This window comes from Phragmites australis, chromosome 1 (genome assembly GCF_958298935.1).
Source record: "Phragmites australis chromosome 1, lpPhrAust1.1, whole genome shotgun sequence".
NCBI classification, from domain to species: domain Eukaryota; kingdom Viridiplantae; phylum Streptophyta; class Magnoliopsida; order Poales; family Poaceae; genus Phragmites; species Phragmites australis.
The window spans coordinates 35,462,804-35,479,418 of record NC_084921.1 but is presented as its reverse complement, the minus strand read 5'-3'; the positions used below and the strand labels follow the sequence as shown (position 1 = coordinate 35,479,418).

At 43.4% G+C, this 16,615-nt stretch overlaps 2 protein-coding genes across 3 annotated transcripts; both read left to right on the top strand.

Annotated features, from left to right (window-relative positions):
- The first annotated feature begins 1,044 nt into the window (after window positions 1-1,044).
- Window positions 1,045-4,759, top strand: LOC133916738 (AAA-ATPase At3g50940-like). Its single transcript, XM_062360554.1, has 2 exons — window positions 1,045-2,242; window positions 4,076-4,759. The coding sequence occupies exons 1-2, from the start codon at window positions 1,268-1,270 to the stop codon at window positions 4,664-4,666; spliced, it is 1,566 nt and encodes a 521-aa protein (XP_062216538.1). The 5' UTR covers window positions 1,045-1,267; the 3' UTR covers window positions 4,667-4,759.
- Window positions 4,760-8,189: 3,430 nt separating this feature from the next.
- Window positions 8,190-15,081, top strand: LOC133916723 (probable isoprenylcysteine alpha-carbonyl methylesterase ICMEL2). Of its 2 annotated transcripts, none has more exons than XM_062360542.1 (12): window positions 8,190-8,716; window positions 9,757-9,833; window positions 9,995-10,064; window positions 10,160-10,240; window positions 10,320-10,394; window positions 10,502-10,603; window positions 10,998-11,135; window positions 11,572-11,637; window positions 11,729-11,869; window positions 12,736-12,826; window positions 13,945-14,105; window positions 14,411-15,081. In XM_062360542.1, coding segments are annotated over exons 1-12 (1,515 nt in total). In that variant the 5' UTR covers window positions 8,190-8,204; the 3' UTR covers window positions 14,412-15,081. The 2 variants fall into 2 exon arrangements, with proteins under 2 accessions (XP_062216526.1, XP_062216518.1); XM_062360534.1 differs by having other exon boundaries at window positions 13,945-14,109.
- The last annotated feature ends 1,534 nt before the right edge of the window (window positions 15,082-16,615 follow it).

The window sequence follows — 16,615 nt, the reverse complement described above, 5'->3', positions numbered from 1 at the left end:
TGAACCGAAAGATTTTTCCTGATTCCTATGGGAGTTGAACTGTTTTTCCAAAACCTTGACCAAACAAGTCGTATAATGTAGTTTAATCTAGTGACAATGTACCTATGAATTTATCCATGTCTGTAATTTGTTAGGGAGGGTCTATTTATGTGATGACTGATTTGGAGAGAAAATATATGTCGAATTTTGATCCCTTGGATGTAGATCGGACGTCCCAGATTAGTCTGGCATTCATATAAGACTCTGTCGCCTCTCTCCTGACCTCGTTGTCTGCTCCCGACCCTGATGCCACCCACTGCACGCGCCATAGCCCCCCACCTCGTCATCGTCGTCTCTGATGCTGGCGCGACCTGCCCCTCCTCAGTCGTCCCTCCCTCCTCCACCGCCCCTCTCCCTCATTCGCTGATCTCTCTTTTCAGCACCGTCTCCCCACGCTCCCCCGCCGTCACCGCCTCCTTGCTCGGCTCCAATGGCACCCTCGCCGCTGGAGCCGCCACCCTCCATCATCGCTTGCTGCAAACCACTACATCCCCGACGCCCCCGCCACCATCACTGTCCCACCGTCAGTCCTCTACCACACACGACGGGCGGCGCCTTAGTCGCCTCGCCACCCCACTCATCGCCCGCAGCCACCGCCGAGCTAGCAGCCTCCCTGAAGCTCCCTATACAATCGGAGACCATAAATCCCCTCAAAACCTAAACCCCTAACCCCAACCCGAAACCCTAACCTAACCAAAGTTCATGGAGGTCGTCGAAGTTCATGGAGCTTGGGGAGTCCAACACGAATCTCTTCACCAATTCTAAAGTGAGGAATTCAACAGATTTTACCTGATAAATCTATTGACAGATAAATAGCAATGACCTATTTGTTATTGGCTTTTTCCCCTCTCCCTCCACCTAAGAAGTCTTAAGAGGGTGCCCTCACTATACAAATCGTTTTCGCCGCCTTGGTGATTGATTGAAGTGCTTTACACGGCGGTTCGTAGAAAAAGGGGCAAAGAAACTAGTCAGCAGGTCAACTAATCAACACCCATTAACCCTCTCGTAAAGCAAACATAAAGCCAAACCTACTCCACAAACACTTGCATACACCGATGAGGCGATTGACAGCGAATGATCCAACACCAACTCCCTTCGAGCCGACCTTGCACATGTTGCGATCTGAGTCTCCCTTCCACTTCTGCAACCGATCCCAAGCTCCCCACAAAGCTTAGGCAGAACACCACGGATTAGCTCCGGCTCCGCAACCGCAGAGCTGCTGTGCGCCATGGCATCGCCGACGAACGGAGCGCTGGAGCGGTGCAAGAGCGCCATCACGGCCGCCACGTCCGTCGTAGGCGCGGCCATGCTGCTGCGCCGGCTCGTCGCGGACGTCCTACCGGCGGGCACGCCCCTGGTGGGCGCGCTGCTCCTCCTCCCGCCGCCATCCGCCCGGCGCCACGCCGTGCTCATCGAGGAGTTCGACGGCGCCTTCTACAACCGCGTCTTCGTCGCGGCCAGGGCGTACGTCTCCACCCTCCTCGCCGCGGCGCCAGGCGTGCCGCTGCTGAAGGCCAGCCTGCCCCGCGGCGCCGGCGCGGACCAGATCACGCTGGCCATGCGCCCCGGCACGGCGGTCGTCGACGTGTTCCAAGGGGTGGAGGTGACGTGGCGCCTAGGCAGCCATGGCGGCGGGCCGCGTCGGGCGTCGGGCGGCGCTGGCGAGGTGTTCAGGCTCAGCTTCGACGGGCGGCACAAAGACGTGGTGATCGGCGCCTACCTGCCGTTTGTCATGGCCCGCGTCGAGGCCATGTCCCGGGAGCAGAGGCACGCCAAGCTGTACAGCAACGAGTGGGGCAAGTGGCGCCCCGTGAGGCTCCGAAACGCCTCGACGTTCGCGACGCTGGCCATGGACGCCGTGCTGCGGCAGGCCGTGGTGGACGACCTGGAAATGTTCCTGGGCCGGAAGGAGTACTACGAGCGCACGGGGAGGGCGTGGAAGAGAGGCTACCTCATCCACGGGCCGCCCGGCACCGGCAAGTCCAGCCTGGTCGCCGCGATCTCCAACCACCTCCACTTCGACGTGTATGACCTCGACCTCAGCGGCGTCCGGTCGAACACGGAGCTGAGGAAGCTGCTGATTCGAATGAAGAACAGGTCCATACTGTTGATCGAGGATGTCGACTGCGCGGTGGCGGCGGCGCCGCGGAGGAAAGCTGACGGTGGCTCCGACGAGAGCCGCCCGACTTACAAGAATCACAAGGTTAGTCACTACTCACAAAGATGTTCGTTAAAAAAAACTACTCACAAACACAGCTGTTCCAAGTTGCAATCAACGAAACAAGGAGTCTGGTGATCTAGTCCACACTTCCACAATGAACACGATACTCCGATGTGTTTTTTTTTAGTTTTTCTTTCAGTAGAAATGGATGCAATTTTAAGTACAAAGTAGGAGCCATTAAGCACAGCACTTTCTTTGTTAAAAAAATCAAAGATAAAGCCAAACTTTTTAAGGAAAAGTCTATGTACTAAAAGTTTCAAAAACTACAACTCTATATACCCTTTACATGTACATCTGTCATCTTGCATCTAATATTTATTTATTTATTAATTCTCTCATCTATTTTTTTTAATTTTTTTATCGTTCTCAAAACTCGTACCGATAAGTCGTAAGTCGGTATGGCCAGTTGAATTTTAACTCACGTGAACCTCGCGCCCGTACCGTCAAAACTGCTGCTTTTTTTTGTTTTTGAGAGACGTACCCAATTAAACCTAAAGCTAATTCAGGGCCAATTACACATCTGTGTTGTGACGTAGTTCCTGATCGAGGTTGCGAGTCACAATCTTCTCTCTGTGCAGCAAGATCTTGATGCTAAGCAATCATTGTATAGTGAACTTGCTTGTGATCCTTACCAAATCTTGATCTTGGATTGGACGTCATTCTCTTCCGTCTGATCAGGGTTTTTGCTTGTTATGATCTTCCACCCTAGCCTCCATGATCTTCACCTTGAGGTTCTGCCTGTTATGCTTCCTGCCTCCTCGACCTCGTTCGTTGTGGCAATGGCGACACGTCGTTGCCTGCCTTTGGCGGCGTCGAGTTTCCTGATGGTGAGATTCACGCTCTGGGATCTGCAGACTTCCAGTCTGAAGAAGGTGACCAACCGCCGCCATTCGCCGCCGTTCCGATCATCTTCCTGCTCTCGCTGATGGCCGACCTCTAGAGCCTGCGTATCCCCGTCTCCCCGAACGCCAAGAATCCCGGGCTCCATCGTCTGCCGAGTCATCGCAGTACGGATCGTCGTCGTCAACCTTTGCCAAGAAGAGTCGGTGGCTGGGCTCTCGGACCGGACATTGGACGATGCAGGGGCTCGCCGTGCTGTATCTGCGCCCGTTGGCCGGCACTGATCTCCTTCCCGTCGGAAGAGCTCGAACACCGAATCCGCATCCACCTCAGGAGCATGCTTGTTTCTGATAGTGGTTGAACTCGTCGTTGACATGATACCGGCCAAACCTGACCGTGCTTCAAGAATCGAGAAGTAGGTAGGTTGTGCGAGGAACGAGTGTGGGCCTGTTGGCTCTATTGCGTCCGGTCTCCGGTGAAGTCATCGAGGTCACGTGACGAGTAGTTTTTGTATGGTCTTCGTAAGAAAATTATCGTGTGTATAGCATGGTTCTTTCTGTAATCTGCGGTCATGGCACTCGCATGTGTAGCGTTCTGAAAGAAAGTAGTACCACAGGTTGCACTTTGCACTCACTAGGCATGCGTGCCGTTAATATTTTACAACTCTTCACTTCTAGATTTAATATAAACTTTATAGTCACTGCTAGTATAAGATAGAACAGTACGGGCTACTTTATGGGTGTAAATTAATTAACGAAAAAGTATTTACCGATACTTTTTAGTTTAATTAATTACGCTACTTTTTAAATTTTTTGCTTATTTAAAAAATAGTATTATTAGATGAACTAAAGAAGATCGGTAAGTATTTTAGATTCTCTAATTTGCACCCTTAGCTACACCTTCACGGCTTTGCTAAGAAACAAATTATCGAGTCACTCTTTCACTTACCAAATTATCGTGTACCGTGTGATGCAGGTCACTCTGTCCGGCCTGCTCAACATGGTGGACGGGCTTTGGTCGAGCAGCGGCCACGAGCGCATCCTCATCTTCACCACCAACCACATGGATCGACTCGACCAAGCGCTACTCCGGCCGGGCCGGATGGACATGCACATCCACATGGGCTACTGCAGCTTTAGCGCCTTCAAGGAGCTCGTAGTCACCTACCACAACATCGACGGCCACCACCCCCTCTTCCCGGAGATCGAAGCGCTGCTGCGGGAGGTGGACGTGGCGCCGGCAGAGCTCACGGAGAAGCTACTGGCAACGGATGACGTCGACGCCGCGGTTGAGATGGCCGCGAAGCTGCTGAGAGACAGGAAGGCGGGAGCTACGGAGGATGGTGGGTACGTCAAACAGAAGTTGCATATGGGGCCTACGCGTCCCCGCTCGCGGCCAATGCCAGTGTCGGTGTCGGTGCCGGCACCTAGCCGGCGCGTACCGAGTTCCGTGAGACGGATGGTGTTCGACGAGGTAATACCATTAGGTGTATCACGCAGACAAGGGAGTGGGACAGGACATCGTGGCGGCGGTGGAGTGCATGGGCGAGGGCGGGGGCGGCGGTAGACCTGTGTACATAGGAAAATGCAAAACTCTTGTTACATCTATATCTATGTCTATTTTTCTTATTTGATAATTATTTATCTATTATTTTTCTCATCTATATGTATGTGCTCAGTGGAAGAAAACCGCATGGATCTATTTAGATCTGATGAAACACTAGCACGTCCAAAGCCTAACTTTCTCTACGGATAAAATAGCACCAGCAACGTTTCAATAGGTGCTCGCGTCTTAGAAAAAGAACATGTCGCACGCGGTACTCTTGGCATCTTGTGAATTTACCAAATGGGGCTTTGAGTATGAGCCTGGTAGATGTTACTACAGCTCAGCAATGATGAAAAAAACATGTCTGGGGAGCTCGTAGCCTCATCAAAAGAGGAGCTGAAGTTCATTTATTCACAAACAGCGGACACGTTTTTTTTATTTTATCAAACACCTTTAAAAAATGTTTTGGATACAATTCGATCGAGACGCCTCTCAATAAGTTAAGGTAGCATATTGGAATATATGTCAGAAAGAGTGAAGCATCAAGTGTTTGTGAACGCATCTTTTGATCAAAGAGCGTCGAACGTGTGAAAACGGAAGCTGTATTATATCTTTTTGAGAGGAAAAAACGGAGGTAGCATCTCAAAACTTTAAAAGGAGTAAACAGGCTTGTCCGATCCGGCTCCAATCCAGGAGTTTTTTTTATCTTTATCTTTATATTTTTTTATATTTGCAAAAATACACGATCATTTTAAAATATTACACATATACACTACTGTCATTCGTTGGACAAGCGACATCAAGATGTTGCCCTTTCAACGGACGACACCTTTTAAAAAAATAAAGGTGTCACCTATTCAACATACGACACCGTTAAAAAAATCAAAAAAATTATGTTCTATTACTCTCAAAATTGGAAATAATATCAAAATAGTTATAAAAAAATTCTAAAAAACTGTATGTCATAGGAAATACTATGATCTAGCTCTTAAAAAATTAGATAAAAATATAATTTGTACAATGAGAAAAAAAATACTGTACAGAGTCTATTAGACATACATTTTTTTCATTGTACACAGTCTGTTAGACTGCGTATAATGAAATTTGTCTTTTTTTTTTTCATTGTACAAGTTATTGTTTGAGTTGAATTGTTTTTGAGAGATAGATTATAGAATTATCTACAATATATTTTTTCAGAATTTTTATGATAATTTCGATATTATTTTGAATATTGAGAGCAATAGAACATAATATTTTTTGATTTTTTAATGTCATCTATTGAATAGATGACACCTTTATTTTTTAAGTTATCGCTCATCTAACGACGACGGTAGACTAGATGTGTAATATTTTTAAATAGCTATGTATTTTTGTAAATATTAGAATATAAAAATAAAGAAAATTCTCCAATCCAGCCTAGCTCGGCCTGGTGAAGCGCCGGGCCAGCTCACCCAGTCTGGCACGAGTTGTTCAGGACAACCCGCTTCGGCTAATTCCTTTCATCTACAGCTTTTTTCGAAGACTTGTTTATGGTCCGCCTCGACACGAACGAGCCTCGCCTCGCCTCGACTCTTCCGTCGTTCCCAGCTACAGGAGTAACAGGGACTGCTCGTCGATTTCTTCGATTCCGACGTGGATCCGACCGTTTCTCCTCTTTCCCTGGCTTTTCGCTCCCGGAGAGTGAGGGGAGCGAGGGGATCCACGTCCGATGTCTCTAGATAGAGATAGGTAGTTAGTAGTTTATATGTTGGTAATTTAGATGGTTTATTTAAGTATAGGGTTATGTTTTTTAGTGTAATCTTTGATGACTTCTCATCGGGTTTATGCTTTCTGTTGGTTTTTGTGAGCTCGTTAGCTTCTATGTTGCTTCGACGATGGCCATGATATGTGTTTAGAGAGGTATGATGTTTTGTGGTATGGGTCTCAAATTTTAGATGTAGGTCATGCTTTTTCGTCGGTGTGTTTATCGATGTTGGTTTCTATATTAATGATAAAGTTGTGGTGCTTGTTTGCTATCCGGTGAGGGTTTAGCTGTTCGACGGTTTGTGAAGTTTAAACGTTTATTATTTTTTAATTTGTTCGTGACATGTCGTCTATTGTGATGAAAAAAGTGAAATTTTCTCGCCGTTGAAACGGACTATGTATGACTCCATCCTCGATGTGTTTCCGTATCCAATTTCAGCAAGGCATTACCGAACCCGTTTGGATCGATGGGAGATGAATTAGAAGAACATGATCTTCTCAGGGCTACGTTGTAGTATCATTTTTCTTCAGAAGTGTCTATGTAATTGGTGTTATGTAATATGCATTTCCATCTATAAAATACAGATCCCTTTCCTATTTTTTATAAAAGCCAGAGGCAGATGCGTTTGCCGCTTCCATCGAAATAAACTTGGGGCCCTACGTGTGGCGCGTCTGCAACCTTTTCTATTTTTATATTTTTCAAATCTAAAAATACAAATATATACTTCTTTTTTGAAATTTTGCAACTCTATACTACTATCGCACGCCCTTCTAACGAATTATATGTTTTAAAAAATAAAAATAGAATGTTTTAATATTTTCAAAACACTATCAAAATAGTTATAAAAATTTTTGCAAAAAATTGTGGTGTAGAGAATTCTACCATCTAGCTATAAAAAAATTTTAGAAAAAAATATAACTTGTAAAATGAGAAAAAAGACAAATATCAGGGATACTAGAATTTGCTTTTTTTTTTCTCAATGTACAAGTAATTGTTTACGTTGAAACTTTTTAGAGTGCTAGATTATAGCATTCTCTAAATCATAATTTTTTTTTCAATTTTTTCATTCACATTTCAATAATGTTTTGAATTTTAAGAGCATCAGCTATATTTTTAGTTTATTTAAACATGTAGCGTTGGAAGGGCGATGATTAGCCTGTTAATGGTTTCCAACGGGTGAAACAGTATATAATTGCAAACAAATTGATAGTATTTCACTGAAAAGATCGACTATTTGATTATAATATTACTTATGCCAATAGAATATGATGTCATTTGAGTCAGTGATTATGGGCCAGAGGATCAAATAAACCAAGTCTCTTCTTGGTTGTGGCAAAAAATAAATTGGTTCATATAATTGCAAAATTTCAAAACAAACACATATACTTACAATTTTTAGATTTAAAAAAATAAAAAATGAAAAAATACGGACGTATCCGCGGTCGGATGATGGTCCCATGCCCCAGCCTGATGGGGCCGGCAACCGCGTTCACCGCCGCACCCAAGAGCCAGCTATTTCCCGCAGGCCCAGAACAGAGCAGCCAGCTCTAGAACCTGCAAGACTATTAGATTCCCTCCCGTAGCTACACACGCCAACACCAGCAGTTTTGGCAGCATGCCAGCAAATCTGTCCGGCCCCCAGCAGTCTAGCACCAACAACCATTCTCGCCCACAAAACGGCAGCATATCCCCTGGAGGAGTACACGGGAAATAATCTTTGAAATTTTATCTCCGTATTTAGAGTTTAATTATAATTTATAATATGATATATGGTAATTTATTTTCTCAACCAGACACGCTTACATCACCGTCGGCATGGGAGTATCGAGCTTTTTGAACTCAACGGGAGCACCGAAAGATAAAGGATGCCGAGGCCTGGAAGCACCACCAACATTCGCTCCCCACATGTTGTGCTCGCCTCGCGCTCCCCACGCGTCCCTCGTCGTCACGCACTCGCGCTCCCCGGCCCCCGCCTCCACCTCCTCCTTTTTAGGCCCCACCACCTCACGCCCCCGTCGGTTGCCCGCTCCACCGTCCCGAACCCCGCCCACCCGTGCCCGGCCGAAAGCCAATTCGAATCTCCCCACCGCGCGGCGGCACTTCGCCTTCGCAATGCGGGCCTCCGTCGACGAGGCGGGCGCGCTCCTCGCGCGGAGCGACTCCGCCGGCCGCCGCCGCCACCCCGCGTCGCCCGTGCAGTCCGCGTCGCCGAGGCCCGGGGGCGGCCTGAGGCGGCAGTCGTCGTCGTTCCGCGACGACGTCGGGCACGCCGCCTCCGAGACGTACCTCGTCTCGCGCCTCGCCTTCACCCTCCTCCGGTATCTCGGGTAACTCGCGCTTCCCTTACTGCCTCATCCCTCGTCTGACGTCTCGATGAGTTCTGAGCGCTTAGCTCGTCTCGTTAACCCGCCTCGACGAAGCAATTAATTAACTCTAGCCAAGGACGACGGATTGCGCGATGCAACCCGCGCGGCGGTGATGGTTTCGATGCTCCAGCGACGGCCAAAATTAACTTGCTGTTTTAGGAAAGGCGCTTACGTCTGGTTGTGCTCAGATGGATGCGGCTCGAACGCAGCTTTCAATTCATAGGGAAGTAAGCGGGGGCTGTTTCGTGAGGGCGGATGATGCAATTGCGTGTCGAACTTTCTCGACAAGTGGGGAGTAGCAGTTCTGCTGAGATAACCTTGGTGGACCACACGACTGCTCGACGATTCTGGGTTGCCCTGGCTTGCAGGCTATGCTGCTGTGCTGGCAAACACATTCCAATTTCGATTTTGTTTTGAAAAGCATATACATGCTGATGCAGTCACGCTGTTCAGTGTGTAACAAATTAGTGAGGCGGCCCGCTTGACTTCAACTTAACAGCTAATTAACCAGTCGTTACTGATTATAGATAAATGGTATAAGGGGGAGAGACATGTTCGTGATTGCCTCGATCTTGCTGTTGAATTTTGAGATATAATGCCAATTTCTTGCCTGGGAAACTCAGTTCTCCATCTTGTCTAGAAAAATACATCTGTTGACTATGGCGTTTATACACATGATGGTAGAGGGTCTCACAAGTACTTTCACAGTTTCACTGAAGTCTATGTAAGCTTTTAAGATACTATAACAGTACAGAGCCATGTTCAGAAGTATGGAAGTACACAAGCTTCAATATTGAAAGTGAGAGCACTATAAACAAGTCTTGTATTTTTGAAGTCTTGCGATGTCATGCCTACCGTCACGCTCACTGTACTGGAAAACGTATTTATCTTGATATGTTAAGACTCATTGACAGTGTTCACCCTTTTTTGCTCGAATGCTGTGATACCAAGCATTACTGTTGGTGTTTTTGATATTCTTTCTGATTTTTACTGTTACTCAGGATAGGTTACCGGTGGATGTCACAACTTCTTGCCCTCACAATCTATGCAATTTTACTTATGCCAGGTTTTATACAAGGTATATTGAAGCTAACCTGGTCTGATATCATATTACAGAGTCTGATTTTTTTTAAAAAAAAATATGCTTGAGGTCGTCTTCAAGGGACCTTACGCTGTTGACTCTTTTTGTAGGAATATGATATCATTGTCATTCTAAAACATACTTTTCTTGGTTTACAGTTGGATATTACTATTTCTTTTCAAGCCAGGTCCATAGAAGTATAGTATATGGAGACCAACCCAGAAACAGGTAACATCAGCCAAAAAGGCCCCAGGAAAAACTGAAAAAAAAAAAATCAGTGTTTCCCGTACATGGTTGAATTTAACGAGTATTACACTATACAGGTTGGATTTGTACATACCAAAAGATAACAGCAGACCCTATCCAGTGGTGGCCTTTGTAACTGGTGGGGCTTGGATTATTGGGTTAGTATTGATGATTCTGAGACAAGGTACTACAGTAATCCTATGTGGCTATCTTTGTTGATGAACTTGCTTATTTTAGTTACAAAGCATGGGGTGCCCTTCTTGGAAGACGATTGGCTGAGAGAGGAATAATAGTTGCTTGCATTGATTACAGGTCCTGATTGTTGTAACTGTATTCACTATATTTTTTTACTACTAATGACGGATAATGATTTTTTTCTATCTTTATTGTTTGACACGACATTTAATTACCCCTTTCAGAAATTTCCCCCAAGGTACAATAGGCGACATGGTTAACGATGCTTCTCAGGGGATATCTTTTGTGTGTAACAATATCGCCAGTTATGGAGGAGATCCTAATCAGTAAGCAAGCAAGTTTTTTTATTTCTCTTATGAACTTCGCATGCAAAGTTGTGATAGTTGCATTATTTTGTTGAGAGCTGTCATGTAGTTAACCGGTGATTCATACTTTGTACTTTGTAGCTGCCAAAAGTTATTAGTTCAAATCATAGTTGCTAAAAGATATTGGTGAATCACCAAGGAGGAAAGTTGACTTTGTCTGTTGATTGCTTTTGTCATTGAACACTCTTATACAACCTTACTTAATCCATTTGTTCTAGCTTTATCTAACACAAGTATTTACTTATCCTTGTGCATTATGTTGATGATTATCTTTATATCCTTCGGTTTTTAGTATTGGTTATATGTGCACTCAAGTTCTTGTCCCTTTCTTAACACTTTTATGATAAATCTGTAGGATCTACTTGATGGGTCAGTCAGCAGGTGCACATATTGCAGCATGTGCCCTCATGGAGCAGGCAGTAAAAGAATCTAGTGGGCATCCGGTTTCTTGGAGTGTTACTCAAATCAAAGCATACTTCGGTCTATCTGGAGGGTAAGATCTTAGGTTCGCTCTTTTATTGCATGACTATTTTGAGTTATGCCAAGACTGGTACAGGCCCAAGCTAATACAACCATGCAAGATTACAAGCATCAGAGACCCTGTTAAGCTATCCTGACTTTTTAGGATTATGCCTTTTGAACTCTCCTTCAAACCTTAGCCGAAAGATCAGATATTGTCTGTACATATTTAGTGTTTGCTGTGGAAGATATTATTTTCATCAAATGATGCTGGAGAAACATGTAATTGCCCTTTTTGAGTCTTCAAAATGTTCTTGCTTTGATAAAATAGTAAAACCCTCTCTGACATGTGAACCCAATATAACCTATTTGAATAAGAGTTTTCTTGAAGTATGAAACGAATCTAATAATCTTCATCATTGCATTGCATCTAGATGATTTGGGTTTATCACTAAAAGCGCCTTTTGCAGGTACAACATCCATAATTTGGTTGACCATTTTAATGAACGTGGTCTTCATCGTTCAATATTTCTCAGGTATTATTATGACTATGCTATGGAAGTGGTAAATTTATCTAGTAACAGCTAGACACAAACACTAATGGAAATGTTTGGACTACAATTTCAGCATAATGGAAGGAGAGGAATCATTGTCACGTTATTCTCCTGAAATTGTTGCCAAGAAGTCAAGTGCTGAAACCATAACTCTTCTCCCTCTTATTGTTCTTATGCATGGAACTGAAGATTATTCAATACCATCATCTTCCAGGTTTGTTCATATTCCTTCTGCAGATGTTTATTTAAAAAACGGAAGGGGGAAACTCAAGTAAATCAAGAGTTCTAGGTGGTCATAATCTCCCAATGTCTTTTCATGCTGTGGTAGTGAAAGAAAATCTTATTACCGTCCAAAACTCCAAATCCATTCTGCACTTGATTTTAACAAAAGCAAGCTTTCGCTGCTTAACTAATTCGATGTTTGTTATTCTGATCTATATTAAACAAATGTCGGTGATTGACATGATACAAATCAGTTCATCAGAATTTATTAGTTGGATTTCATGGAGCCATGTACCAAGCTGAGGCAGGACAAAGCTATCCTTTTAGGGTGTATAATATGTCTTGTTTAAATGTCGTGATGCTCCTTCAATCCCTTTTTCCATTCAAATTTGTAGCATTCCTTTTCCAGTATCGAGGCATTTCTCAAACACCACATCCTTTACAGCTTGGATATTAAAACAAAGACTGTGTATATACACGAACTGGAAAGTTGATGTTCGTACAACACTCGAATGCCAAGTCCATTTGCACTCCAGAGGATAGTATACCGGTATAAATGCCGGTGACCTGGGGTATTGCTTGACTAGGATGTCAATTTCCATGTTTATGAGAATATTGTCTTCTCACATGTAACACTAGGGGTTAAATTTTTGGATTGTTACAATAAGGTTGGTTGCTACTTGTTTTTTTTTTTTTGTAGTCAACTACTCGACAACTTGTGTTTGTGCATATTTTTCTGCTTATACTGTAAGGTTGATCTATTTTTTGGATGGATGATTTGTTGACTGATCCACTGTGTAACAAATATAAGCTTTCTCAGCTTCACAGTAACAGTTACCCTGCTTCTTTCATCCGCAGTCAAACTTTTGTTGACGTCCTTCAACAAGCTGGTGCTCAAGCAAGGTTGCTGTTGTACGAAGGGAAAACACATACAGATATATTTTTACAGGTAGCATATCTTGAATTAAAAAAAAAATAACTCAACCATAGGAAGAAGACGCCCCTTGGCTTTGTATTACGAGAAGAGAGCACCGAACCCTTTAGGGAAGTACTCACACGACCTGTGAGCACCTGGGCTCGAGCCCGGATGGGCAGCCTCTCAACTAGAGGCTCTACCAACCGAGCTATTTGATAGTGATTTTTTTTCTACATGTTTGTCACTATTCAAGCTTTATGAGTGTTTGATACTACTTAGATGTGTACAATGGAATTTAGCTAACACTGTTATTATTTATTGAAACAAAAATGTGTCCTTTTTTCTTTGCAATTGGTTCACTGTTTACTTTACTAAGCAAGCTTCGTGGATATTTTAGGTATATGTACTTCAGGATATGAGTATTGGGGTTACACGGGGGTTTGTTTTGTTCACACTGCTTGATCATGGCAAAAACGAATCTTACTGCCGATTATGTAGTAATGCTGGATCATTTTATGTTGGAAGAAAGTAGCCGTTGCTTATTCATGAACAAATGGCTTGCCGATACTTACAGAAAAGCCTTCCTCTGAGAATTTTCTTGTAATGTGAATGGATTCTAAAATCACAGGTTTGTAGGTTTGTGGTGAGGGTCACAATATGTCTTTGTGAGAGATAAATCATTGCTAATCATATAGGCAAAAGTAGATTTTGAACTAGTTATTTTATGATATTACATGCTTGAAAGTTAGAGGGAAACTTGATATGCTGTACTTCTTATGAAATGCTACTGGTTTCTTCTTATTTACCGATCGAGTTGAACTTGAGTGTTAGGGTGAACATCCTTGCTACCCTGAAACCTTTAACTAACAGCTTGAAACTGGTAGTGACTGGTATTTAGGAATTAGATTTGATGGACTTTAAAACTTGCTCCAATACATGTATCAATTTTATTGTTGTATTCTCTGCTATTTAATATTAAGAGGAAGATATTATCACGTCATTTCTTGAACTTCCTTTGATTAGTATGGTCAGAACTAACCCAGCAGCCTGGAAATCACTGCAGAATTTATTCTGTTGTGGGGATTGTTAGAATATCTCACCCAAGTATGAACTGCTATAATTATATCTTGTTTCTTTATTTCTTTTCATAGGACCCTCTTAGGGGCGGAAGAGATCCATTGGTTGAAGACCTCTTGTCTGTTATTCATGCTGACGATACAATTGCTCGGCAAAAGATTTCTTTGGCACCCACTCCAAGGCGCTTGGTTTTTGAGTGGCAATTAAAGTTGGCCCGTCGAATTAGTCCCTTCTAGTAGGTAATTGTTGTTCACACCTTAATATTGTCGCCTTATACTCTGCCTCTGTTACATGCTTTTTCATAGCTATGATTTGTCCAATAAAGGTTAGCAAATTTGGTTGACAAAGAATTTCTGAATGTATGGTTCCTCATCAGTTGATGAATACCGGATTAGCATTTATTCTTCTCCCATTATTTCCTTAGGCTATTGCTATAGATGAAAGAGGCAGTCTGAATTATCTGAACCTTATACATTGAGTACTTTTTATACTAACAGAAAGACTTAATTTGCATATTAATGAGATTTTTTTTCCCAAAAGGTTTGGATGTGGCTGTTATTTCAGTGCCATCTATGTGCGAAATATTAATGTAAAGCATGGCCAAGCTTGTGCCTTCACGGGTAAAGGGTGCTCTGGGAACCGTTGATCGGATTGGATCAGGCAAGGGAAACCTCTTTACTCTTCTTTCCTGGCATTGGCCCTGTAGTGCTCTATGTGGAACTTGTAGCTGGGAATAACTGGGATGTGGGACAAGAGGAAGAAGCTACATGATTGGAAACCACATCATCTTTTTTTTTTTTTTTTTTTTTTTTTGCAAATTTGTACATAATGCTGTATATTGCACAGAGGCTTGTAATAATTTCTCTGTAATATTGTGTAAAGCACAAGAAGAAAATATTAGAATATGCCTTCATGAGGAAAGGGTACGCAATACAAGAGGACAATACAAGAGGGCAAGCAACTGATTGGACGGAGTCAGGCATGGAAAAACCTCTTTCCTGGCCTGTAGATGGTACGCAATACAAGGGACGAACAACATGATTGGAAACCACATCCTTTTTTTTGTTCTTCTTTAAAGTTGTACAAGCTAGGTGTTGTGTTATGTATCACTCACAAAGGCCTGGAAGCATGTGTTGTAATATTCTAATTTGTGTAAAACAAAATACTAGAACATTACTATCTGGCTAATATAAAACCTCAGGTTATATTGAGATTCTTGTAGAAAGATATTTTTGTATCTGGCTAATATAAAACCTCAGGTTATATTGAGATTCTTGTAGAAAGATATTTTTGTATCTGGCTAATATAAAACCTCAGGTTATATTGAGATTCTTGTAGAAAGATATTTTTGCACTCTTTTCTAATCCATCAGGCTATTATAGCAAGTGCGCAGCCGACTCTTTCTTTTAAATTATTCAAGTGCATGTTCTTCTAGTTTTCGGGTAAGTATGTTTTGCCCTATATGCACAGTTTGAGTGTTTGTGATGGATGATTGCAGATTCACGGCAAATTTGTTTGGTGGCTAGTGAATTTGCTGTTGGTTTTGCTGCTTTTACTTGTTCTTGATTCTTTTTTTTTTCCACGTGTCTGTTGACGTTTTTGCGTAGTGATTGTTCTTATATATTGTGTTTGCTCACTTTTTTTTCAGGTGAGACCATGGAGAATTGGAGATTGTGAGTTTCTTAGGAGTTAGGACTCTGGGTGATCAGTGCATGTATTGTTGAGATCACCCGGTGGCAATCGAAAACAACATCAAATCTACAAATGGAATAATTCACTGAAACATCACGCGGGAAAAGATGAAGCCGATGGCACAATCACAACGTCTTATTTGTAGTAATTCATAACATGAGGGATGCACACATCGTCAAGACCTGTCCGACGAAGGGCACAGGCACGATCATGAGTTTATGACTTCACATGGAAGGCAGAAGAAGGTGAAGACTGGATTCATCATAATTCGTAACATAGCACGGAGACCCTGATGCAAGCTCCATTTCTCTTGCTTCCATTGTCATTTTTTGGCTGCTGCCGGCTTGCTGCTCTTCACCTGGTTTCACGTGAAGCACTAAATCGTCATGAAAAGAGCACGAGGTTACGGTAATGATAAGGATATCTACGACTCCAACTGGAGTTGTGTACCTTATTCTTGGGCTCACGGGGCTTCTGCTCAGCCTTCTTGACGCCGCTCTTGGCAGCAGACGGCTTGGTCGCCGTCTCACTGAGCTTGGGTGCTGGCTCCTTGGCCTGTCCTGCAAGTCCGGCAGGCTTCACGGGCTTGAGGGAAGCCATCGTTCTTGTGCTAGTCTGTTCTGACACTGCGAGAGGCTCAGAAGCTTAGCCTGCTGTGTGGACTTTATGAACTGGGAACGCCTGGGACGAGGTATTTATAGGCTGTTCTTGTATGAGTATGACAGAGTTCGGGGAATACAAATCCTAGATGTGCAAGAATAAAGGTGTCCTGCATTATTGCAGCTTGTTTAGTACGAAGTAAGTGCTGGCACGGTGCAGCTGGGTGCTTTTTTTTTTACGGAATTGGATGCCTGGGAGGACGCGAGTTACCGGATGTGAAGCTTTGCTATTGGAAACGGTTCGGACCTATTATTCGATGAGTCGATTACGCACAATGGTTCCAGGAAAGTTCGTAAGTGCATTTTACCTGCTGCTAATCTTGTTTTCATAGTTGTTGATGCATGGATAAGTCTGGGTCTATAGGCTCGGCTGTTTTCACGTGTGGACAGAGGA